The following is a 27,512-nucleotide window of genomic DNA, read 5'->3' as shown; positions in this document are numbered from 1 at the left end:
TTTCCATAACTTGGCTATTGTGAATAGTGCCACAATAAACATGGGTGTGCAGGTGCCTCTGGAGTAACAGTCTTTTGGGTATATCCCCAAGAGTGGTATTACTGGATCAAATGGTAGATCAATGTCTAGTTTTAAGTAGCCTCCAAATTTTTTTCCAGAGTGGTCGTACTAGTCTACATTCCTACCAACAGTGTAAGAGGGTTCCTTTTTCCCCACATCCTTGCCAGCACCTGTTGTTGGTGGTGTTGCTGATGATGGCTATTCTAACAGAGGTGAGGTGGAATCTTAGCATGGTTTTAATTTGCATTTCCTTTATTGCTAGAGATGGTGAGCATTTTTTCATGTGTTTTCTGGCCATTTAAATGTCTTCTTTTGAGAAAGTTCTGTTTAGTTCACTTGCCCATTTCTTTATTGGTTCATTAGTTTTGGGAGAATTTAGTTTTTTAAGTTCCCTATATATTCTGGTTATCAGTCCTTTGTCTGATGTGTAGCTGGCAAATATTTTCTCCCACTCTGTGGGTGTCTCTTCAGTTTAGAGACCATTTCTTTTGATGAACAGAAGCTTTTTAGCTTTATGAGGTCTCATTTATCTATGCTATCTCTTAGTTGCTGTGCTTCAGGGGTTTCATTGAGAAAGTTCTTACCTCTACCTACTAACTCCAGAGTATTTCCTACTCTTTCCTGTATCAACTTAAGAGTTTGGGGTCTGATATTAAGATCCTTGATCCATTTTGAGTTAATCTTGGTATAGGGTGATATACATGGATCTAGTTTCAGTTTTTTGCAGACTGCTAACCAGTTTTCCTAGCAGTTTTTGTTGAAGAGGCTGCTATTTCTCCATCGTATATTTTTAGCTCCTTTGTCAAAGATAAGTTGCTTATAGTTGTGTGGCTTCATATCTGGGTCCTCTATTCTGTTCCATTGGTCTTCATGTCTGTTTTTGTGCCAGTACCATGCTGTTTCTATTGTTATTGCTTTGTAATATAGTTTGAAGTCAGGTATTGTGATACCTCCTGCATTGTTCTTTTGACTGAGTATTGCCTTGGCTATTCGTAGCCTCTTGTGTTTCCATATAAATTTAACGGTAGATTTTTCAGTCTCTTTAATGAATGTCATTGGAATTTTGATGGGAATTGCATTAAACATGTAGATTACTTTTGGGAGTATAGACATTTTTACTATGTTGATTCTACCAATCCATGAGCATGGGAGATCTCTCCACTTTCTATAGTCTTCCTCAATCTCTTTCTTCAGAAGTTTATAATTTTCCTTGTAGAGGTCTTTCACATCTTTTGTTAGGTTTACACCTAGGTATTTGATTTTGTTTGAGACTCTTGTAAATGGAATTGTTTTCATACATTCTTTTACCGTTTGCTCATTATTAGTGTATAGAAATGCTAATGATTTTTCTATGTTGATTTTATATCCTGCTACCTTGCTATAGCTATTGATGATGCCTAGAAGCTTTTGAGTAGAATGTTTTGGGTCTTTAAAGTATAGGATCATGTCTTCTGCAAATAGGGATATTTTGACAGTTTCTTTACCTATTTGTATTCCTTTTATTCCTTCTTCTTGCCTAATTGCTCTGGCTAGGAATTCCAGTACTATGTTGAATAGGAGTGGAGATAGTGGGCATCCTTGTCTGGTTCCTGATTTTAGAGGGAATGGTTTCAGTTTTTCTCCGTTAAGTATAATGCTGGCTGTAGGTTTGTCATATATAGCTTTTATAATGTTGAGGAACTTTCCTTCTATTCCTAGTTTTCTTAGAGCTTTTATCATGAAATGATGTTGGATCTTATCAAAGGCTTTTCCTGCATCTATTGAGATGATCAAGTGGTTTTTGTCGTTGCTTCTGTTTATGTGGTTTATTACGTTTATTGATTTTCGTATGTTGAACCACCCCTGCATCCCTGGGATGAAGCCTACTTCGTCGTGGTGAATAATCTTTTTGATGTGTTGCTGAATTCGGTTTGCCATTATTTTGTTGAGGATTTTTGCATCAATGTTCCTTAAGGAGATTGGCCTATAGCTCTCCTTTTTGGAGGTGTCTTTGTCTGGTTTTGGGATAAGTGTAATACTGGCTTCATAAAATGTGTTTGGCAGTTTTCCTTCCCTTTCTATTTCGTGGAACAGTTTAAGGAGGGTTGGTATCAGTTCTTCTTTAAAGGTCTGATAGAATTCAGCAGAGAATCCATCAGGTCCTGGACTTTTCTTTTTGGGGAGACTCTTGATTGCTGCTTCAATTTCATTTTGTGTTATAGGTCTATTCAGGTGATTAATTTCCTCTTGGTTCAGTTTTGGATGATCATATGTATCTAGAAATCTGTCCATTTCTTTTAGATTTTCAAATTTATTTGAATATAGGTTCTCAAAGTAGTCTCTGATGATTTCCTGGTCTTCCATGGTGTTTGTTGTTATCTCCCCTTTTGCATTCCTGATTCTACTGATTTGGGTTTTTTCTCTCCTCATTTCAGTCAGGTTTGCCAGGGGTCTGTTGATCTGTTTATTTTTTCTAAGAACCAACTTTTTGTTTCATTAATTCTTTGTATGTTTTTTTTGGTTTCTATTTCATTAATTTCAGCCCTTATTTTTATTTTTTCTCTCCTTCTATTTGTTTTGGGATTTGCTTGTTCTTGTTTTTCTAGGAGTTTGAGATGTATCCTTAGGTCATTGATTTGGGATCTTTCAGTCTTTTTAATATATGCACTCATGGTTATAAACTTTCCTCTCAGGACTGCCTTAGCTGTGTCCCATAGGTTCTGGTAGGTTTTCTTTTCATTTTTGTTGACTCCAGGAACTTTTTAATTTCCTCTTTTATTTCATCAATGACCCATTGTTCATTAAGCAATGAGTTATTCAGTTTCCAGCTGTTTGCATGTTTTTTGTCTTTACTTTTGTTGTTGAGTTCTAGTTTTATTGTATTGTGATCAGATAGAAAGCATGGTATAATTTCTATTTTCTTATATTTGCTGAGGCTTGCTTTGTGCCCTAGGATATGATCTATTTTGGAGAAGGTTTATGGGCTGTTGAGAAGAATGTATATTGTGTAGAAGTTGGATGAAATGTTCTGTAGACATCAAGTAGGTCCATTTGATCTATTGTATATTTTAGATCTAGGATTTGTTTATTGATTTTTTGTTTGGATGACCTATCTATTGATGATAATGAGGTGTTAAAGTCTTCCACGACCACTGTGTTGGAGATAATATATGCTTTTAGGTCTTTCAGGGTATGTTTGATTAAATTGGGTGCGTTGACATTGGGCACATATAGGTTGATAATTATTATTTCCTTTTGGTCTATTTCCCCTTTTATTAGTATGGAATGTCCTTCTTTATCTCGTTTGATCAATGTAGGTTTGAAGTCTACTTTGTCAGAGATAAGTATTGCTACTCCTGCCTGTTTTTGGGGGCCATTGGCTTGGTAAATCTTCTTCCAGCCTTTCATCCTAAGCCTATGCTTATTTCTGTCGGTGAGATGGGTAAGCAACACATTGTTGGATCTTCCTTTTTAATCCAGTTCGTCTAACGATGTCTTTTGATGGGTGAATTAAGTCCATTAACATTAAGTGTTAGTGCTGATAGGTATGTGGTGATTCCTGTCATTTAGTTGTCTTAGTTGTTTGAAGGTTTGATTGTGTGTACCTAAGTTGAGGTTACTCTACTTTCTTGCTTTTTCTTTTCCTGTAGTTTGGTGCTGCCTGTCCTTTCATGGTTATGTTGGGTTTCACTTTCTGTGTGCAGAATCCCTTGAAGAATCTTTTGTAGTGGTAGCTTTGTGGTCACATATTGTTTTAGTTTCTGCTTATCATGGAAGACTTTTATTGCTCCATCTATTTTGAATGATAGCTTTGCTGGGTAGAGTATCCTGGGGTTGAAGTTATTTTCATTCAATGCCTGGAAGATCTCACCTCATGCTCTTCTTGCTTTTAATGTTTCTGTTGAGAAGTCTTCTGTGATTTTGATGGGTTTACCTTTGTATGTTATTTGTTTTTTCTCTCTTACAGCCTTCAATATTCTTTCTCTAGTTTCTGTACTTGTTGTTTTAATGATGATATGCTGTGGGTAGTTCTATTTTGGTCTGGTCTCTTTGGTGTTCTGGAGGCTTCTTGCATCTGTATGGGAATAGATTTCTCTAAATTTGGGAAAATTTCTGTTATTATTTTGTTGAATATATTACGCATTCCCTTTGCTTGCACCTCTTCTCCTTTTCAATGCCCATGATTCTCAGGTTTGGTCTTTTGATGGAGTCAATGAGTTCTTGCATTTTCTTTTCACAGGTCTTGAGTTGTTTAATTAATAGTTCTTTGGTTTTTCCTTTAATTACCATTTCATCTTTGAGTTCTGAGATTCTGCCTTCTGTTTGTTCTGTTCTGCTGGATTGGCCTTCCGTTTTGTTTTGCAGTTCTTTTTTGTTCTTTTTTCTGAGGTTTTCCATATCCTGGGTTGTTTCGTCTTTAATGTTGTCTATTTTTGTCCTGAGTTCATTTATCTCTTTATTAATCATGTTCTTTGTTTCACTTTGGTGTTTATACAGTGCTTCTATGGTTTCTTTTATTTCTTCTTGTGCTTTTTCAAATTCTCTTTTTTTGTTTTCTTGGAATTACTTGAGTGTCTCCTGTACATTTTGGTTGACCCTATCCAGTATCATCTCTATAAAATTCTCATTGATTTTCTGTAGTATTTCTTCTTTTAGATTGTTCTTGTGGGCTTCATTGGGTTCTTCATTTTGTTGAAGTCTGGATCTGAGTATCTGTTTTCTTCATTTCCCTCTGGTTCCTGTACTAATTTTTTGCTGTGGGGAAACTGGTTTCCCTATTTTTTCTGTCTTCCCTTCATTGCCCTTGGTGTTGTTATTGTCCCTGTTCTGTGTGCAATTAAGTATTTTCTAGCTTGTAATAATAGGAATGGTGATATTTATTTATTTATTTAAAAAAAATTTTATTTTTTTATTATTCATATGTGCATACAATGCTTGGGTCATTTTCATTTCTCCCCCCTGTCCCCACCCCCTCGCTTACCACCCACTCTGTCCCCTCCTTCTCCCCCCCACCCCCTCCATACCTGGCAGAAACTAACAATGGTGATATTTAGAATGGAAGGGTGAGAGGGGATGGAAAGCAAAGAATTTAAAGAAAAAGGGAAAAACAAATAAACAAGTAGAAAAACCAAAACAAACAAACAAAAAAGTTTCAAAGATATTAACAAGAAGAGATAGTGTAGTAATCAACAGTAAGCTGAACAGGCAATAGAGACACAATGAGAGGATTGAAAAAAAATAAAAAATAAATAAATGAAAAAAAATCTCCATGTTCAAATGCAATAAAGTTTCAGTCTTAATAATTTTGGTGTTTGTCCCTCAGCTTCCAATCCTGGACATTGTGTCTCAGAAGTAGTTCTGTTGTTGTCTCATCAATGGGGAAAAAAACAAAACAAAACAACAGAAAACAAAACAAAAAAAAACACCAGAAAGTGTCCCAAGTTTAAATGCAATACAGTTTCAGTTGGTTTTTTAGCATGCAGGTTTATTTTGGTTGTTGTCTCATCAAAGGAAGAGAGAAAAAAAAGAGTCTGGAGACAGTTCTGTGAATGGCTATCTGCGGCTGTGGCTCACCTGCCCACTGCTGTCAGCCTGCTGTTGCTGGAGGCTTTATTTATGCAGATCTCAGGAGTGAGCTTTACACTCACCTGGCCTCCCCCACCACAGGCTTTGTTTACTTAAGAATTCTCATGGGCGTGACCACCACTACTACAAGCTTTCCCCTTTCCAAGCTCACTGGGGGAGGTGACACTGCACCAGCTTTCTGAGGCCTACATGTTTATTTACAGTTCACGTGGGAAGTGGGTCTTCCTCCCTCTCCTGTGGAGTTTTCCTCCCACTGCCACTTTTACAAGCTTTCCCACTCCTGGTTGCTGGGCGTGTGCCACTGCTCCTCCCTTCTCTAACCGGCTTGTTGTGAGGGATTTCCCCTCCCTCCCTCTTTGGCACTCAGGGCACCCCACCGTCTTTGCTACATATCTTTTTTGTTGTTATTGCTTATTATTCAGTTTTTTTTTCTTTTTTCCCTGGGTGGGGGTTGGTCTGTCTAGGGGGCTATGCTGATCTGGCCCAGGGTTGTCTGTGGGAGTACCAAGTGCCGCTTAGCTCACCTTGTGGTCTGCGTCTTCCCAAGCTGTCTGGGCACTGCAGTCTGGCGGCAGTGCGGGAGGCCTCCTGGTTTCTCCATTTAACGTGAAGTGGAGATGCTATGTGCAGGCTGGAGGTGTGGAGGAGTCAAAGTTTTGCCTGTTCTTGGTGGTTTTTCCTGTAAGGTGTGTCTCCAGCATCTCTCCAAGATTTTACTTTAGGAAGCACGCTTTCTGCTTCCTCCCTCTAGCTGCCATCTTGGAATCCCTCAAAGACACTTTACAGAGCTGAAAAACTGGCATCTTCTCTCCAGGCTATAGTGTATAGAAACACAGGTCTAATTTTTATAAAACACTACTTTGATCATTCAGTTCTTTAGTCAAAATCCATAATGATGTCTTACTCTGTGTGATCATGCCTATACTTTTCAAGACCCTCGATAACCTGCACCCTCTTTCTTATCCCAAACTGGATCTCTTTTCCCATAATAAACTTCACCTTACTGCCTTTCTTTCTCTGTGAATCTCAACAGTGTGTTGATGTATAAAAACACACAGGTACATACGGCATGCACATGTGTGCTCCATACATATTCTGGCACTGAAATTTCACTTAACGCTCCCCCCCTCACCCGCTGTTTGCTTATAACTTTTTCTCTTGGAATCTACTCTTTTTTTTTACAAGTTGCTAAAAGATCTGTTCTCTTCTAAGTTTCTCTAATGACTTTACATCAGTGCCCACTTTCTTACCCCTCCTACTTATTCAGTATGGTATTGTCTGGGCCTTGGCTAATGCACATTTTACAGTACTTTCTAATTTCTTATGAACACAAAGCCTGTGTTGTAATTTTTAACCTTCCTTTTCATCTCCCATGGTCCTTCCTGGTACATGAAGAAACATCATAAATAGACATTCAATCTCAATGCCCCTTTTCCACTTCTGTGTGGGGTGTGGCCACAATGACTCCCTTCAAAGGAGGGCTCCTGTATGAGGAGCCCTCGCTGCCAAAATGCCCACCAGCCACCTTCTCCTGGGTACATGCAGGTGACATGGCTCACTGGCAGCCACCACAACCATCACTGCATGTGGATCACCTTTGTATCCACACCCCCTCTCTCCAAGTCTGAATTTTGTGAGGCCAATTCCCAGGCAATGATCAATACTAAAGCAACAATTCTTCATCTCTCTTTCCTGGGTCATCCTTCAATGCAAAACCCTCTCTCATCTCGTGTTCTAGTCTTCATAACTCATCTCCTCTGACAATATCACTCCTTTTCCTTCTTTCCCAAGTTCTTTCACATGTCTTTTGGGACTCAGCCAGACACACTGGCTAAGTGAACAATTCTTTACCTTATAACATTCCTATAAACTTGGATACTTCCAGCTCACTTCTCCTGAAAGTCTCACACACATGTATCTCACATAGGGGTGTGTGGTCCATGTCTTTCTTACCTCTCCATGCCACAGCAACTCCACCCTTTCATAGAAAAGCCCTATAACTTTGCAGCTCATATGCCAAAGTCCACATTTTTTTGCCCCTGTCCACCACTCTCTTAGAAATCCCACTCTGAAGATGTTGTACAAGAGCGTCACCATAAATGCTGGCATTACATGATGCAAAATAGACCTAAAATCTTTATTCCCATTCTCAATCTATCCATTCTCCATTTCTTCCTTCTTCATTGAGCTGGTGTAAAAGCCAGAAACCTGGAAATGGTTCTTGAGACTTGGTTTCTCCTTAGCAATATATTCAGTCATTCACCAAATTATTTCAAAAGACTTTTTTGAGAATAGACACTTTAAAAATAGACATAATACATGGTACATATTTAAAGTACAAATTTAATGTTTATATAAATACCAATATAACCAAGATAATGAATGTTAACATCAGTCTTCCAAATTCCTTGTACTGCTTTGTAATCCCATCTCTTTCACCGCTTCTCCCCAGCATCCTCTCAAACATTGACCGGTGTTCTCCCACTGAAGATTAGCTTTTATTTTATAGAATTTTATGTAGTAGCACCGTAATGTATAACTTTTTTCTCTTCTATTTTTCTTCACTCATTATAAATGAGATTTATTCTTGATGTATCAGTTCTTCATTTCTCTTATTGCAGAGTATATTCTATTATATAGATACCTATTCCAAACCTTGTCTATCTATCTACCAGCTGTGCAATTATGTCAGCAGATTCCTATTCTGGGACCTCATAGGAAAACCTATTAAAAATATTCACATACAATCTTTGTTTAGATATATTGCTTTTTCTTTTCTTGGATGTCTGGGAAAACTGGAACATATGGTGGAAGTATATTTAACTTTCTAAGAAACTGCCAAGCTAGGGCTGGCAAAGGTGCTCAAGTGGTAGAGAGCTTGCCTAGCAAGTACAAAGCCCTGAATTAACCTCCAATACTGCAAAAGTAACAAAAATATTGGCCAAACTATATTTTCTAAGTGCTCATACATTTCTACCAATAGTATATGAGAGTTCCAATTGCTCCACACCCTTGCCAGTAAGTGGTATGGCTAAACCACCCTTTCTGCTTTTAGTTTTTAATTTTTTTAATTTTTAATTTTTAATTCTAAGATATCTGTAATGGAGTCCCATATACTTCATTTGTACTTCCCCAGTGACTGGTGATTTTGAGTAAGTTTTCATGAGAGTATTTGCATCCACAGATCTTCATTAATAAAGTAGCTAATCAAAAGTTTTGCCAACTTTTTTATTGGATGTTTATAATTTTATTAGGCCCAACTTACCATTTTTCTTTTACAATGGATCATGATTTTGTGACATATCTAAGAAAACTTCCCTAATCTAAGGGCGCAAATATTTTTCTTCTAGGTTTCTATAGGTTAGGTTTATATTTAGATCTTTGATCCATTTGGAGGTAATTTTTGTGTTTGTGTGATGGAAGTTTAGTGTTTTGCATGGGATATCCAATTGTACCTGATCATTTGCTGAAGAGACTGTCCCTCCTCCATCAGATTGCTTTTACACCTTTGTCAAAAATCAATTGTCTGTGTATGTGTGGGTTTATTTCTGAACTTTCCATTCTCACAAATTGATTTTTTTTTTATATCATGGTGCCCAAACCACACACTCCTGATTATCATAGCTCCATTATAAGCCTGGAAGACAGATGCTGTTAGTTCTTTGTGTCCCCCTTTTTCAAATTTGCTTTGGAGATTCTAGAACTCTTGCATTTCCTGAGGCATCATAGAATAAGCTGGTCAATTTTCCCTGGGAAGCCTACTGAGATTCTTACTAGGATTGCATTAACTCCAAAGACCAATTTGAAGAGGATTGATTTCATAAAAGATAATGAGTCTTTTGATGAACAAGCATGTTATATCTCAGGGGACTCGATGTCTCAATTATTTTTTTCACAACACTCTAAACTTCTTTGCCACTTTATTTTCCTCTTATGTCCTGGGCAACTCTACAACCACAGACTCTTTCTTTGCTAGTACTAAATCAGGAGTCAGTAAAAAGGAGCCTGGTGAAGGCACTAAGACCAGTTTTTACCTTTTAAAAAAGTTGTTAACGTAGTAAAGAAAAATCTGTGAAAGAGAGCAGATGTGTTCCATAAAGCCCAAAGTACTTCCTATCTGATTTCTTACAGAATAAAGTTTGTTGATCCTGAATCCAGACTATTGAGCACATTTTGAGAAAAGTTACACAACTGAGCAGTTGGCCTACAGCTTCTTCACTTTCCTTACTGAACCTACCATGTTCTCTTACTAGCTCACCTTCATGTATTCTGCCATTATTTCAAAGACATTCTCTGTCTTTGAACTCTCCATCTTCTCTAGAGATAAGCTTCTCAGCCAGGAATATAGTCTACCTCCATCTCATGCTGGTTTTTTCTTTTCTTTTTTATTCAGTGGAGTCACAAGGTGCCACCCACCCAAAGGGCAAGCCCAGGGCAGCTATTTCCTCTTAGTAATGGAGGATAGGTTTCTCCCTGTGCTAAAGAAAATGACCCACCTGTGCTCTGGACCTCCTCTTTTCCTGCTGTAGTGGGTGCATACTTTTGGTCTGCTACCATCCTTCCTTTTAGGGTAATACTGCCATACTATTTTGTAGTTATCTTCTTCAGTTTACATGATCCATGCCTAAGTGCATGTGTTTATAAACTCTCCTTTTTTCTTATTGATATGCTTTTGTCAATCTAATTTGCCAGTGAACCTAAGATAATAGAAAAAGATTTTCCCCCCCTCTACCACATCTACATTGGTTGATTTTGAAGAAGGCCAAAGTTGAACTACTCACTGTCTGGGAAGGTGTTGCTGTGTTTTCCTCTTGAAGGATCTTGCTGAGTTACCAACGATGGGAGGAAGTGAGGAAGATGGATATTTTCATAGTATTTTCTGCCTGGTTAGGACTTTGGGGCAGATTTTACTAGGATCTAGGTTAAAGGACAAGTCTGGAAAGTTACAGGTAACTGAACAGATAATTAATAGGCTTGCCTCCCTTGATGTTTGTGTTTGTATTTCAAGATGTAATGAGAACACTGAGTATGGAGATATTCTAAGGGTGGTGAATTCTGAGACAGCTATCTTGTATTTAGCCTGTACACATTGATTTACATTCTGATCTGTGAGAACATGGGATCCTTCTTATTCTCTCTCCCAAAGAAGAGTTATGTGCATTCTGGAGCACAGGTTTCCCTTTCTGTGTCCCAGTAACTGTCCCTTCTCTTCATGAGCTCACAGATTCTCTTGGAGAAAGTGTAAAGAGCCATCTGGCTCTCACTGTGTTACCTTGAATGGGAAAAGATTGGGTCATTGGAGCTGATGCAGTTATTACTACAAGTAAGTACAAATAGGTTGTCCTTGCCCCAAGAATTTTGTATCCATTCTTAGGATCATATGAGTAAATGTAGCTATTAAAAAAACAGTGTTAATTTCTGTGTTCACAATTAGCCTGTAATGCCTTTGTCATAGGCATCCCCATGGTTTATTATAGTATTCCCACTGTCTGACAGCATGTGGTGCTTAAGAAGTTTTTGGTGATTGCTTGGCAAATAAGTGAGTGAATTTTCTGGGCCCCTGGAGAATAGTTAAGTGCCATCAGTAGACATGAGGACTGGCCTAACAGTCCTGTACTTCTGATGGTTCCACATGTAGGTAGCACTTTCCAGTAATATTTGAAGAACTCCAGAGACCTGCAGCTGTTGGGATTGTCTTGGTGCTGATGAGGCCAATGAAAGTGTTCTTCTCTCCTGAGATTGTTTATGGGTTATTCATTTTCATGACCTCAGACATCACTCTAACTTGGTGTTGCCTTGGGTCCTTTCCTTGAGGGGCTGTTTCTACAAAGCAAAGGCTCTGAAGTATGGAGTGTCTGGGTTCCAATCCCAACTCCGTCTTTGATAGGGCCAACTTACTTCACTCCTATGTGGCTCTGCTATCCTAAGTATAGGATAATTTTACAGTTATTGTGAATATAAAAGGAGTCACTTTATATAAAAAGGTTAATATAAGCTGTGATAAAATGAGTTAATATAAAATACTTAAAAATACCTGACCCATAATAAGTTCTACATTTTTTTGCTTACTTGCTATTTAAGTTAAAAAAGGTTTCAAAGAGAGAAAAAAAAGAAAGTCTAGTAAAACCAATTTCTAGTCTAATACACGAAATAGATATTTGTGACCACTGAAAATATAGTAGAAAAATGAATGCAATGGCATTGTCTTTGGTTCAGAAATTATTTCTTAGGGCTGGTGGTCTGGCTCAAGAGGTAGAGTGCCTGTCTGCCAATCACAAGGTCTCAAGTTCAGCCCCAGGAATGCCAAGAGAAAAAAAAGGAACTGTTTCTTCAGGTTCAATAGTAAATTTCATCCCTAAAATAATTTCACTCAAATTAGTGCATGGATAGAGATCTTTAATGGAACTATATGAATAATGTAAAAATCAGAAAATCATCTGACCTGAGTCTGCACAGAATGCAAGATATATTTTTAGTTACAAAAACCATTGTCAGATATTCTAAGAAAAAAAGTAAGAAAACATTGTCTACTTTCCAACAGGCCAGGGTACTGTTTTCAAGGGCACTTGAGAGCCATGTTTTGCACTTGCTTTTGTTATCATTTGGAGGCCTGCTTTCCCAAGATGAAATATGATATTTAGAAGGCAAAGAAGCTGCTCAGGGAACAACTGAAGCCTAATTGTAACTCTAATGGCTTACACCTCTTCATCCGTTCCACAAACAATTATTAAGAGTGTGCTTTGGGCAAAGTACATGTTTGTTTATAACATGCGGTGAGCTGGCTTCTCCTCTGTGTCCAGGGAGGTGCAGCTTTCTGATGCTTGCAGAGAATCCTAAAAGAGCTAATCGATATCATGAGATAACATGTGGCACCACCATCCACCAAGCTTTTGGTTGGACAACATTACGAAAGAGACCAAGGTCTGGGTCTGGCAATGCCATTTGCCATGCTTTGACCTAAACATCTAAGCCCAGGGTCACAATGGGACAAGAGGGTGTGTCAGAGCAAATTTGTTACATTGCATGCGGGCACTGCATGACTGAAGGAACTTACTTTATTTTTATTGCTGTTAACTTATTAGTATTGGAACTTAACATAAGAATACAGTATTTAATGCTTGGATACAATTTTTGATAAAATAGCTAATATCTATATCATGTTTATTACATACCAAGCACTGGTAAAAATTCTTTACATACAATAACTTATCTTAATTCTCATTAGGAACAGGCTATAATATCATCCCTATTTCACAGTACAGAAACTGAGACAGAGAGGTCATGTAAAGTCCTGTTGCTGTTAAATGGCAGAGCTGGAATGAACACAGGCAATGTGGCTCCAGAGCTCACATGGTTGACAGCTGTGACACTTGGCTGAGGCCGACTGTTTTCATTCATCAATCAACACACACCAAATCCTTTCATTATTTAATCATATTACATTATTGTTCCAGCACATTGTACCAATTTCTGCAGTGTATTTTTCTCTCTTCTTTATTAGCATGTATTAGTTGTACAAAAGGGTTTCGTTGTGGTATTTCCATGCTTTTTGCATTGTATTTTGAACTAAACTGACAGGGGAAACATGTGGTCTTGAGATTTTAGTCAGTAGGACCATTCTGATCCTTTTGCTGTCCTAGAGCATCTCCTTGATGTCTGAGGTACCACATGCAGACATTCAAATTATCTCCAGGTGAGCTCCAACTTTCCTTTCCAACCTTATTCCCAGATCCATTCTTCAATAGCCCTCCCATTTCTCCATGTAAACGTTCTCTTTCCACCTAGACACTTTAGCCTGAAATCACCTTTCCTTCTCTAGATTTTTAAACTAATTGTTAGTACATTTTTCTAGCTACTTATATTGGGAATTTTGGCATCTCCTGTATCATTGACTTGAATTGCTATTAAAACCTTTGGCCATGATTTAACTTGTCATATATTCTTGCCTTTTGCTCTTCAAATTTTTAATAGGATTCTCAGTTCCTTGAGGGCAAAGAGCTAGTATTAAGCCTGAAATAAATGATTTAAGTTAGCTGTATGTATGTATATATTACAGCCGCTGTCCATGTGAAGGTAAATATGAATTATTCCAAGATTGAGAAGAAATGCTGTCATTAAAATAGTAAGATGAATGGCTTTGGTTTTAGAACAACAGAATAAACAGATCAATTAAGAATTGTTCCATTGCTTTTCTCTGTCTTCCCAATTCATCATCCCAGTTAAGAGTCTGTGATGTATGGCTGGCAATATGTCAGAGTCCAAGGAAACAAGAAGGAAGAATGCTCACAAAACCTAAAACTCCAACCCACATGCTTAAGAAATTTCCTTAATTATTAAATTTCTTGTGAAATATGTGGAAATTCCAATAGCCAAATTGTACAGATTTAAATTTAAATGCAGACCTTGAAAGTATAGTGGGAAAATAAAGACATTATCAAAGCTCATGCCCAGGCTACTATAATCTCAGTAATCCCTCTCTCTCTCTCTCTCTCTCTCTCTTTCTCTTTGTCTCTCTCAGCACTGGGGATTGAAAACAAGGCTTTGCACTTTCTAGGAAGCACTCTACCACTTAAGCTATACCTCCATGTCTTTTGTTTGTATTTTGTTTTGAAATAGGATCTCACTAACTTTGCCTGGGCTGATCTTCATTTCATAGCCTTCCTGCCTCTGCCTCCTGAGTAGCTGGGATTCCAGAGGTGTACCACTACCCCATTTATCTCCCTCTTTACACAAGTCATAGTTGTTGAGATCAAATGATCTTGCTATTTATAACCAAATTTGAAATTTGGGTGGAATGGTCTAGAGACAGTTTCCACAGAAATTTCACTCACTTTGTCAGCTTTGAAATTAGTATCCTTTGGGTTGCACACATTGACTTGAGTCAAAAAGATACATAGAGAGAGTTATGGTCCTCTAAGTCTTGTAATTATGGAAACATGGTTGAAGATTCTGAGCTTAGGCAGTGTACTAACTCCACCTGCCAAACCCTTGGAACCAAGGAAACTCTACAACTAACTCTGCATATGTGTGGGAGTGTGCTGGCATACCCAGGCTTTCTTTAGAGACACATGGCACAGTCCGCCCAGACAGAGGCAGAAGAATGAAGGTCATCAGGCAAAGGGATAGTGTCATTGGTGAAGGACCTCAGAACAGGTTCTTTGGGTTCCAAGGCCTTACTTTGATGGTATTTTTACTTCTAACATGGTTATTTTGACAGGATTTTAGACTTTATTTATTGCCGATTCATTCCACTAATTTCACTTTTTCTGCTTTGTTTTTGTCTCCTTTTTGTTCTACTTGCAGAACCTTACCAGTAAGAGCATTATGAAATTGAGCAAGGTTTGGAGTCTAAAGGTAAAGAAGGATTAAATTAGTATGCATTCTCATACTATGTATTAGTGAGTCATCTGCAAACAAGAAAAGGGCAATCTGAAACTTCTGAACTGCTATAAAGTACTTAACTTTTGTTTAAAAATTAAAGTTTTTAAATTGCTTTCAGTACTTTTAAAAGGTTATACCAAATATGTAGCTAGACTGTAACTGAATGTAAAGTGAGCAATCTCTTTAACTCAAATTATTCATTGTACTTTGAGGTAATTCAAGAAAAGAACTTTAAAAGACCATGTCCACTATTATAATAAAAATATTTATTATAAAAATTCTCACAGTTCTCTGTACATAACCTAGAGACAAAACACGACTCACACATTAATAATTTAAGTGGGCCTGAGCATTCAGTACTTTCCACTAGTATCCTAAAAATCTTCCACAGATGGACAAACACCAAGCAAGTCTTTCTATTTCATTCACACGATTGGTGCATTTGAGATACTAACATGTTTTTCTCTAGTATTCTAAAAAAGAGTTCACAGTGTTTGAGCTAATTAATAAATCAACTGTTTTGAATCTTTGGCAAATACAGATATTTACATGCAAAAATGGTGAGCTTAAATTTCAAAAAAAACTGAAACAAGTAACTTTTTTTTTTTTTTTTGCAAATGGTTTTGTATAATCCGTAAATACATCAGTCAAAGATCCGCCATCAAGAAAAGTCACTGTCTAGGATTTCTGATAATAAAATCAGAAAAAAATTAAATTGAAAATCAGAAATCCAAAACAAGTAGTTGAGGCTTCTATTGCCACAAGCAGAGGCACCACACTAGGTCATAACAAAATTAAATACAAATGTTAAGTTCAACATACAAACAGTCTAATTATTTTACAATGCAGAAAATGCTAGATTTTTCCTACATGTAGGTTTAAACATCAATTTCACACAGATGAATTAAATTATCTCATAAAGCCCATTCTTACAAGAGTGAAAGTCACTTAAAGAAGCCATACTGCTTTGAAAGACACCAATTCTTCCTCTTGCCAATAATTTGTACATGAAAATATAGATCTTCCATGGAATAGTTTGTGGGGAAAATAGAAAGATGCCTGCCTTCTGCTTCCTTCCTTTCCTATCTCCTTTCCTTCTTTTGTTTTTTCATTTCTCCTTTTCTAAGAGTAATTTGCATGAATGACTTGTCAACCTCCAAATTGCACCTTAATCCTCTCCAAATACCATATGCATTACCACTTTCATTCATTGGCTTTCAATCTCAATGGTGTTCACATGAAAGCATCCTGGCCTGAGAACTTCTTACTCCAAGAAGTATTTAAACTCCCATGCTCTTGAGGCATTTGATAACTAGAAATTTACTAACAGACATGTTAATATTGGAGTGTAGAGAATATCTTTTTAAGCCTAGAAAATGGATGCCTTTAGATTATCATCAATCAGGTTAGAGAACAGCCCTTCCTACTGAGTTAGGTTCTGAATATATGATTTTTTTCCCCTAACATTGATTTTTCCAATCTACTGTTTCATTTATAAACAAAGCAAGGTAAGATATACTTTTGGGGTCACTTTCGCAATTTCTCTCTAACTCCATCCCTGACTTCCTGAGTTCAGCCCATATTTAGCAATTCATCCAAAATTAGGCACCTGGCAGTAAGCATTCACTTGCTGTGTGAAGAATGAGCCGAAATGCAGCAGAGAAGAAGAGATGCACTGAGCAAAAGAGGCTTTCTTCTGAGATTTTACACAGGTTCCAAAGCCTTGGCTGCAACTTTGAATAAAATGTTTCGACTCATTGCTCTTTAAAGTGAGCAGAGTCACCATCCTTTCCTGCTGAGAGCGTATAAGTAAATGTGAAATATACATTTACTACATTTCTAACCACACAGTGTAAACTAAGTTCTAATCTTTGCCTGGCAGAAACTTGCTGGTATCGTGACAATTGATTTTCATTAAATACCAATATATTTGATGTCAACAAGAGGACTAAAATATCAGTTTGTTGAAACTGCTAACCTCTGCCTTTTCCTTACTTTGTTGAAAAGAGAGGTTTACTTCTTCAGGATTTGGCAAAATCATTACTCTACATTACAAAAAAAAAAAAAGAGCAAGCCATCTGTTAGTTCTTGTAGTTCTGCCCTGTCTTCTTCTGGAGCTCCATTCCTCGTTGGTTGAATGATTTTGTTGCTGTCGTTTGTTTCTGCAGAAACAAGAGTTCACACACAAACATTCAAGAAGCAGCACTGCCATAGGCCCACTTTGATCCCGTAAAGCCTCCCAAGTATCCCTCTTCACAAGGCCACTTTTTTCTTTGCTGCCGCCAGGTTCTTTGGTTCCCTGCTTGGGATACACCAGTCATCAGCCTCAGAACTCATTTGATAATGTTTGAAGGCTGACTTGTTGAAGACAGGGAGTTTTTCTACAGACTCAGAAGATAAAGCCTATAAAAAGAAGAGACAAAACATCAGACCAAAGAAATTATGCATGGTTACACTTGATTATTCAAAACACATATAGAGGTAAATATTTTGAATATTAAATACACTCATTTAACTGACTTGGTAATAAGAGTACACCAATGCCCACAGTGAGCTATGCACTTTATAAAACAAACTAAAACATAAATTTTATCTCCATCTATTAGAAGACGAAATAGTACATTTGCAATTATAAATTAGGGAATAGAAGTTGTGTTCAGTATTTACACAAAACCTTTGTTTGGCTATTACCTATGTCATGGAGTTGAATAGCAAAGCAATTCTTTCCAGGGGAAAAACCTCTGTATCTGTGAGAAAGTTAGAGTCCTACTCTGATACTACTAATCTACTTAGAAGGCTCTTTCTCAATACTTTGAAGACTTTTGCTCACTTCAGAAATGAATACATTAACTATTTCAGACAAAGGCCATTTGACATTTAATTCCAATGCACAAAACAAAAGCCCAGAAGCTTAATGTTTTAGTTGCTACTATCAGTAAATATATTTTCAGCTGAAATAGTTGGCAAATAATTAACACAATCAGGACAGCAATCTTAACAAATAAATCAAGGCTTTACTAGAAATAGAAAAATATGCACCAAGTTTTAAAGTTCAAACAGGAAGTGCCTCGCATCCCACTGACAGCTTGTGAGCAATCAGAGTTCCTTTTCCTGGGTTTCTAATAAGATCAGCTTAAGGCCTTGAATGTCTTGATTTCTGGTTTTTTTTGGACTTAGAACATTATTAGCATATATTACCCACAAGGTTAAATAAAACAAAAGTCCAACTAGTCTCACAGATGCCAAGAGGAGTTGCCTTAAAAATCCACACAAACATGTCCCCATTCTAAAACTTTGATAATCTGCTTCTTGGAAAACAATATTGCTTCACTTGAGGCAGATAGCATGGCCCAGTTTTCTCTTTGAAAATCTGCCATATTACATAATGTGTGTGCACACACCCAAACAGAAAATAAAATGACTTGTGGTCATTATTAACTTAGTCTGAGGAACTGATCTAGACCATAGAATTCATGCCGTAAAAGAAGAAACCATCATTTAAAAAGCAGGATTTTTATTGCAGTCAATGGATACCTTTAAGTAGATGATAGCATCCGTTCCATATCCTGACAAAGAGTAGAGATTCAGATCTCCTTGAAAGTACTTGGCATAGAGACGAGAAATTGGCAAGCCATAACCGAAACCAGCCTGGAGGAGGAAGATCAGTTGTTAGAGAAGAACAAGATGTGATCACTGCAATATGAAATGTAAGAAAGAGTTGTGCTCCTCACTGACACTGATGCCCTAGCATCCAAACAGATATCTTCTGCTTGTAATCAGAGACCGCAGCAGAACTGTTTCTTTAGTTATTTAGTTTGCTTTATGATTTTTTTTCCCTGAATATCCCTCATGCCCAATTTAACTAAACAGATGAAGGTGCCTAAATACTTCCTTATAATCTTTTCTCTACATTTAGAGCTAGGTGGCTGGGATGTACGTAGCCATATTATTGGTCTTACCAAAGGTGCATTCCGGGAGTTATCCATGACAGGTGTTGGTGCAGTGGAATATGTGTAACTAAAGAGGCGGTCGGTAATCCTGAGGGGAACACCACCTCCTCGGTCAGAAATCTGAAACAAGCCGACAGACAGTCATCAGAGGTACACATTAAAAACAATCTGCCTTTGTCTCTACAAAAATGTCTCTCCTTCATTTAAAAGTCACCTGGTCTACATGACCTTGATCAACTGCCCTAAGCAGAGCACCTTATTATTATTGACCCTTTTTAGTTCTCTCAACAGAGAACTAAAAGAAAAATAGAGAATGGTTACCTTAATTGTAAGGTCTTCATTTCCCAAGACGACAATCACCTCAACTGGTGTGAGGGAAGGACAATTTTCTTGGTGTTCAACTGTCGCCCTCATTGCATTCTGAAAACAAAACAAAACAAAAACAAAAACCAAGCATAAAGGACAATAAATAACTGTTTTTTTTTATGTTTAAAATAAAAGCAGCACAGAGGGTAATTCAGTTTCTATTTTTTAAGTGAGTGGTAAAACAGCTCTGTAAATAGCCATTTATGAATGTGTCGTACAAGATATGTAATGAAAAATATTCATTTACAATGTAATATAGCTCCTGGAAGTAATGTCTAATGGAAAAACAGTTCTGCTAGCTGTCAAGTGCTTATTTGTAATCTTAATTTAAATATAGAAATTGGCTTTTATAGTCCATTTCCTAGCTCTCCCTTTTCTCTCTTTCTATTACCTTTTATATCCAAGCACTGAAGACTATGACATAACAAATGAACAGTGAATCACTGAACCAATTTATTGGCTTTTATAAAATTTGCTGGAAAAGGTTGTTACTATTTAAAAGGATGGTCAATAATTCTAAATTAAATTTCAATTTTCATTTGATTATCTTCTTAACTTTTACTGGTAATGGCAAAGTAACTTTGTGTTGGATCATTCAATTTAAAAATAAACCAAAGTCAATGAAAAAGTATCCTTTGTTTCTTAACACAGAACAAACTAAGTTTTCAGTTTACTGGCCAGATGTTCTGCTGATAAAGCATTGGGTTATTTAACCTATTTTCCTCTCTAGCCACCTTCTATATAATACTAAGTTCTAGTCATTAGCTGAAGTGAAATTAAAATAGACCAAATGTTTATAGTTCAATCAACACATTATTGCAGTAATATTAGTATAAGTTAGGAAACAGTAAATTCTGGAGTTATATCAGAATCAGAGGCAGATTTTACTTTTTTAGGCTTTTTCCTCACCACTCCAAGGTACTCTTGGGAAGCATCACAAAGCTTCAGGTGTTTCCTAGTTTTTTTCTGGTTTATGTTCAGAGTTTTAGTATGATATTAAGATGCATGAAAAGATTGATTGATCCTTTGTATCTGGTTACCCTAGACTAGAAGCATCTCAGTTAGTTTGTTAGAAATGCAAATTCTCAGAGCTATCCAATGCAAATCTGTAAGGTGGAGCCCAAACATCTATAAGTTAGACCCTGCAGATGATTCTAGTGTGCACTGAGGGCCGAGAAGCTCTGCCCTTCAGGCTTGTTAAGCAAAATGTGGACTGTGGACCACTGACCAGTTAGCTCATTGGAAATTCACAATCTCAGGCCCAACTCCAGACCTAGTGTATCAGGTTTTACATTTTAACAAAGTCCCTGGGCAACTTGTGTGCACTTTAAAGTAAATCACTGAAGAAACTTGACTGTGCTCTGAGCATATTCTAGAGTCAGAATATGGCTGTACCACCTACGAGACTCTGAACTTGAACCTCTGAGTTTGGAGCTGGACCAGCATGTGGGTGTGGAGGTTACAAGGCCTCATTCTTTGAAACATTCACCCCATGACCTCTCTTAATGAATAAATACATGACTAGTGCTTTGCTGGACACTTGGAAAAATAAAGGGAGAACCCTCTTGACTCTAAAGCACAAGACATCATGAATTGTACCGTGCATCCTCAGACACATGTAGATGCTAGAGTGAGCTGCATGCACTTTTCAGACATTAGCTTTGTAGCTTCTTTTTGTTAGGATCACAGAAATGTTTTTGGATAAGATATTGAGGCCCCTTTTTTAGTAGGGAATGATAAAGGAAATAAAAATATAACCAGTGAATGAATTTTTAAAGACATATTCAAAATTATTATAGAGTTATCATACCTTGAATAGTTCAAACAGCATATGATGAAGGTGAGAAGGAACATACACGATGTGAATTGGTTGGCCTGGAAATTTTCCTAGAAAAATTAAATCCATTTAGAATTGGGAAACAAATATTTTGTTTCCATATCTTTTTGATCAATATTTTAGATTTAAACAGGGTTGGAATAATCCTCACTTTCCCTATTGAAAAATTTTGACCTAGAATTTTCCTACTTAAACTATAAAGAGAACTGACTTATTTTTAAAGTGCTATTGCTGCTTAGTGCTCTAGGATTATTTTTTGCAATTCTCTATAAATGTATAAAGTTGAATGAAGCATGAACCTATAAATTAAGTGTAACCTATAAATTAGATTTGTATTTTCAACACGTTTGAGAATTTCAGATTTAAAAGCATGTGTATTTTGAGATAGGAGAAAGAAATACCCGTGGTTATTGTATAACATTGAAATTAATGTTAGCTATAATTTTCAGATTTTTAATGCATGGCCAAATAACACATTTGATTTTTCCTGATTTTTCTATCATTCAAACATTAAATCTTATATACTAAACATGTTTAAACTTCACCAACAGGCTAAAGAAAATAGAGAAACAAAAACCTCTTATTCTGTGTGGAAAGGAAAATAAAAGTGTTATTCTTTGATGTCCAAGGTCCTGGCAAAGTTTGAATCAGAACACACAAGGTCTGGCACAATCTCGTCTTTATTTTATCAGACAGTTAAAGCAGTCTATCTAAAGGCATTATGCAACCTTGCTTATGTTTAGAGATATTTTTCAATCTTTCTTTTTATTCCTATTTTTAGTTTAGTATTCACTTATACTTGCATATCCCCAATCTATGAACAAGGCTATTCATAATTTGAAGAACTTGATTTTAAGTCTTGCCACTAGAAAAAATAGTTTCTGTATAAATATTGCTTAGAAAAGATGTTTACTTGGAATGGAAAAGAGAAGGCAATTCTAATTTAAGTATACTGTGTTGCTTTGAGAAGCAACTATCTTCCAGAACAGAGGAAGATAAGATAAAAATAGTACCTTGCACTCATTGTGTAATCAGTGTGAGAAGACCTTGTCTTGTCAGATACACTAAAGTTTTTTAACGTATGTTCTTCTTCCAAACAGTGGTAAATAATTATAGTACAATTTTCTTATTGTGATAGGAACATTTAACATAAGACCTACTGTGGACAGATTTTAAGTGCATGGTTTGTTAACTATAGGTAGGATGCTGTACAGCAGAGCTCTAGAATTTAATTATGTTGCATAACTGAAGCTTTATACTCCCCATCCTCACTCCTGGCCCCTGGAAACCACTTTTCTACTCTCTGCTTTTGTGAGTATGACTATCTTGGATATCTGGATATTTCATATGAGTGGAACCATGCAGTATGTGTCTTTCTGTGATTCATTTATTTCTTAAAGCATAATTTGAAGTATTTGAGTTTCCAGGTCTTCTGAACAACCTCTTTAGGATAGCTCCACTAGTTGGTTCTCCTTACTCCTCATCTCCATGTCTTTCGTATTCCATAGTAATCAATCTTTCATTCGGCATCCATCATAAGATACTGAAACCTAGGTAATATTTTAGATCCAAGTGATTTGTTCAAACAATTCTTTATGAATCATCAGTAGCAATTGAGTATACACAATTGGGCCTTTCCAGTTGAGATAGTTAATAAGAACCTTGACTTCAAAAAATTTTGTACAAATTTTAGACAACTTCAGAAGAGAAAAAAAAGAACACATTTCTGTATTTACAAAAAGTAATTATATTGGGAGAATACTGAGTTTTCAATAGATTAAAATATATTATATTTATAGCTTACCATTTACTTGTGTGAGCTTTAGTTCTGGAGATGTTAAGTAATACTGATCACAGAGCATCTTTGAACACTCAAAGGCATCTGGAAGAGAAATTTTTTCATAACAATGAAAGGAATTTATACCAAGTACAGTTCTCAAGTGATCTCAAAGTGTATATTACCATTAATCTAAAATATTCACTAGAGTATGGTTTCATGTATATAAGTGTCATTTAAATATTGTATTCAATTATTTTATTCAAGTTGTAATTATAGCAAGAGGAACATGTGCATTTTAGAGATCAAACACACTACATAAGAATATGGTACATGAGCCAGTTATGTTTAAATTTTTTATCATAATATAAATCAATGTTTACATTATTGACTCTCAAAAGCAAAGGATTTTGATGGCAATACTTATAAAATATAAACAATGTGAACATAAATTCATTCACAGAGTCACCTCAATTATAGATATGTCAATCTTGTAGCACACATTTTCAATAAGGGAAATGCAGAAATCTAGAAATTACCTTGGACCACTGCTGCCACGTCACAATTTGGATCAATGCTTCCAATGTGGCTTGGGTTTCCTCTCTTTGAATCACTGAATATAAGAACTGTTGAAAAATAAAAACAAAAAAGCATGTTGTTATAAAAATCAGGACACTAAGAATGAGTGTGACCCTCTGAGGAGTGTATTCTGCACCCGCGTCTGTATGTCATGATCATGTAGCGCTCACTTACTGTGCTGGTTCATCAGCATCCGGGTAGAAATACGGTTCATGTAAAAGCGATCCAAAAAATACTGAAGGTTTTGATTGGTGTTTGGGTCAACCGTACAGCCATCTTTATACTCTATGATACCTTGTGCCATTGTAGGGATGACGTTATGGTGTCTGTTTCGAACTTTGATGAGTGTATCTACAAAGCTAAGTCATAACATTTAGAGTTAGTGAAGGTTATGTAAGTTTCATCCACTTCTCTGCCTTAGATTGATTCAAAGAAGGCTGAAGCTCTTTTGTGGTACCCATCGAAACACATCAAATCATGATAGTTTTATTAGGGCTCTCACTACTCATTCTTCTACTACAGCAGAGGGGATACTTTCACAAGCAGATTCATCTTGTTTCTAGGTTACATTCACTCTGTGATGATGCATTTATTATAGGTGCTCATTAGCTTTCTGTTTCAAAAATAATGAAACGAAAATGATTCTAGAATGCCATTGTGAAAAAAAATCCTTGAAATTACCAGATTTAGAAAAGATTCTTATTTGGGCAGTTAGGAACTCTAGTTACTCAGAAAGTGTATCACCTCCAATGACACTAAAATCCATAAAGTTCTATAATAGTAAATTCTCCTGCAAATCTAATTGTTGGGTTAAATTTATAGTAAAAACGAATTCACTGAAAAGAACATCAAAGCCTTTATACTTGTCCATACATCAATTTTCAGTGCTATATTTCTTCACTTGTAAAAACTAAACAAGCCAAAATTTGTCACCTGTAAGGGGGTGGTAATTAATTATTCAGGGTTGGAGCTCTTTTAACTTAGGTTTAAAAAATTCTTGGGACTATGTGTGAAAATAATCAAAGTTTAAAAAAAATATATTCTCATGCATAGAGCTTACTCTGATAAAGCTTTCTGGTCATCTGGGCTTTTCTCATGGAATTCCACCAAATCCATCAGACTCTGGATATACCTGTAAAGTGTCATTTTGAAATGAATAGTCAGATGCAAATGGTTGACAATGAAGTGCCTTTTTGAAATAATTTGAAAAAGGAAATTCAACATTGTATTTAAAATTAAAATGGTAACTCCTTCAGGACATTTGAAAAGTATGTTAAAAAAGTTTAAAAGCTACAACTTTTAACCCTCAACTTTATAACTTAAAATGCTTCTTTAACTGTTCTAAGTCATTAATCAGTTTCCTGACTATTATGTTTGGCAAAATGTTTTAAATTTCTTATAGCAAAAACAATTGGGAAAAAGTATTTTTCCCAAGTAAAGAGCTCTTTACTTACTCTTTCCTATTCTATTCCTCTGTATGAGTAGAGATCTTGAATGCAGAAGTAAATACTACAGATATTATGTTTCAGATGGGAATTGAGTTGTCTTACGGGTAGGGGAGGCACATAGTTGTTGAGTCAGTAAACACAATGCTGTGCAGTCAATGGATTCCAGTGAGCTCTGTTACTGCCTGCCACAGTGCATATCTGAACCCTGTTCTCCTAAAACCTGCCTTTTGGGGTTACCTCCTTTCTCTAAACACCAGGATCCTTATTTTTAAATGAGATTATAACTGACATTTACTGAGTGTTGGCTATGTGCTGTTGTAATTATTTTTATGGATTACCTCAGACACCCCTGTGAAGCATATACTTTATTCTCCTCAATAACAGATGGAAGAATTGAAACAGAAAGGGTTGAATACACTTGCCAAGGATTCCACAGTGAGTGACAGAGGAAGAATTTGAAGCAAGAGATCATTCTGTCAGTCACTGATAAGTAACAAAGATTTGGCCCTCCCTAAATAGCAGCCATCTGAATCTATTTCTAAGCATAGGATTTCTTTTGCAATACCAAACTCCAGCTTTTATTATGTAAAGTACTTTTAAATTGCATATATTATTTTTCAAATTTCTTCTAGAAGTCAAAATTATACTGTAAAAGAATCTTCTTTTTCAGGATAAAAATGTCTATTTGTTGTTTTATAACTGCCTTAATGATAAGTTACCCTAAATTAATGTAAAAATTCTTTTCAACTTTCAAAAACATTTTCTGTTCAGATCATCTGTTTTCCAATTATGATGTTACTATGGTATAGAAAGCCATACTCAGGTAACTTAAGAACAAGAGACTTCAAAACAGTACAGTACTTACCAGCTTTTCACCAACTGCACTGAAGAAGTATTTACTAATCGATCAGGAAGGATATCAATTTCCTTCAGGATATTGGCTAGCCTCACAGGCAATTCTTGTCGCAAAAATGCAAAAGAAGTTCTTTCACATGCATTTTCTGAACCTATAATAAATGAAATTCACTTAGTTTTTGGGAAAAAGTGTATCTAAATGATATATTTAAAAATCACTATCAAATATGTATTATAAAATTGTATCTCATTCTCATTCGGGTTGCTGATAGTCGAGAATTCAGGGGCAGGTATCTTTTGTTTGTTTGTCTGTTTTGCTTCCTCCTTCTAAAAAAGGTGACCAAAAAGGAAAGTTATTAGTTTCTTTTTTTGAGGAGCACTCACTCTCAAGAGGTCAGAGCATCTCACAGTTCTTTCTATCACCAAAAGAGGGCAGAGTTAGGCAACACCGCTGTCCAGGCAGGCATGAAATGGAGCTGGAGGAGGAGGACGCGGAGGGAGGCTGCATATCCAGACCACTGGCCAACATCATCACACAGAAGCCTTTGGAACGTTCTCTAGAAAGCTTCCATAGCCAGTGTGTACCTATTTTCCGCAGTAGTGTAAATACATGGCAAACCAATGGAGAGGCAGAGGGTGCTGAAGGGAATAAAACCTATTAAGTGGAGGCTTCTTTACACGATTATGAATCCTTCCCAAGAAGTACTATGTTGTGAACGAGGGGATAAAGTTCCCAATTCATTGTGAAGTGGAGACAAAGCAAAAACTGACTCAAAGCTCTAGGCAGACAGAAGAGGAAAGATGAACTCAAACCGTTAAGCCATTCAACATCAGCAGGGTTGCAGGTGACCTCGACTCAAACTGTCAAAAAAGTAGCCACATGCAGCAAAAGGCAAGGTGGACAGGCGTGGAGGCCCTTCCTGTCCCGCTGGCCCAAAGTTATGCCAGCCCGCAGCCCTCGCGCCCCGGCCTGGACTCCCGTCCCCGCTCACCAAAGTCTAGCAGCTGCTTCATGGACAGGGGGGACGGGCTGTAGCGCGAGAACAGCTCGACCTCTCGGGGAACCAGGTTGGCACTGCTCAGAGAGCTGGCGCCGCGCATCACCAAGCGGGCCGCCTTCATCCTGACGCCCACCGGGATTGGCAGGGGCTGGGCTGGCTCGGGAGGTGAAGGCTGCTGGCAGCAGAATTTGGGACCGAGTCGGGGCCGGCAGGTGCACGGGCGGGCTCGGGGCTCCGGGCTCGGGGTGCGATCGCGGGAGTGGCAGTGAGGCCGAGGTGCAGAGGCTGGAGACTTGCGGCTCGGGACCGCCCGCTGCCTTTTATTTGTCTCCCTACACTCTCACCCCAACCCCTCCCGGGAGGAGGCCCTCGGTCTTGGAGACATGTCCTGAACTTGGGGCCACGCCAATCAGCTCGCAGAAATAACTTTGGACTCCGCCCCCGGCCGCGGTCACCAGAGTGGCCTGGCACGGTGACCGCGGAGTGGCCTGGCACTGGCGCTCGGGCCCAGGAGGGGCAAAGGGTGGGAAAGAGGCCAGCGGAGAGGAAGCTGCAGCGGACCTCAGGGCCAACGTTGACTCCAGATCCGTCTCTTGGGGCCTGGTCCCAGGTCGCGTGGGCCGGGGGCCGGCCGGGACTCGTCCTTGTTTACAATTCCGAAGCTGTCTCAATGTCACACATTCCTAACCAGAA

General features: G+C 37.4%; 1 protein-coding gene across 1 annotated transcript; it reads right to left on the bottom strand.

Moving 5' to 3' along the window:
- Positions 1–15,250: 15,250 nt before the first annotated feature.
- On the bottom strand, positions 15,251–27,186 carry Pdk4 (pyruvate dehydrogenase kinase 4). Its single transcript, XM_020186359.2, has 11 exons — positions 26,811–27,186; positions 25,829–25,970; positions 24,576–24,647; positions 23,690–23,874; positions 23,476–23,562; positions 22,964–23,041; positions 21,133–21,209; positions 19,278–19,376; positions 18,966–19,076; positions 18,541–18,654; positions 15,251–17,409 (listed from the first exon to the last, which is right to left on the bottom strand). Exons 1-11 carry the CDS (start codon positions 26,938–26,940, stop codon positions 17,260–17,262), a joined length of 1,245 nt encoding a protein of 414 aa, XP_020041948.1. The 5' UTR covers positions 26,941–27,186; the 3' UTR covers positions 15,251–17,259.
- Between the last annotated feature and the right edge of the window lie 326 nt (positions 27,187–27,512).

Source organism: Castor canadensis, chromosome 2 (genome assembly GCF_047511655.1).
Source record: "Castor canadensis chromosome 2, mCasCan1.hap1v2, whole genome shotgun sequence".
NCBI classification, from domain to species: domain Eukaryota; kingdom Metazoa; phylum Chordata; class Mammalia; order Rodentia; family Castoridae; genus Castor; species Castor canadensis.
The sequence above is the reverse complement of the archived record's forward strand: the minus strand, read 5'-3'. Positions and strand labels throughout refer to the sequence as shown.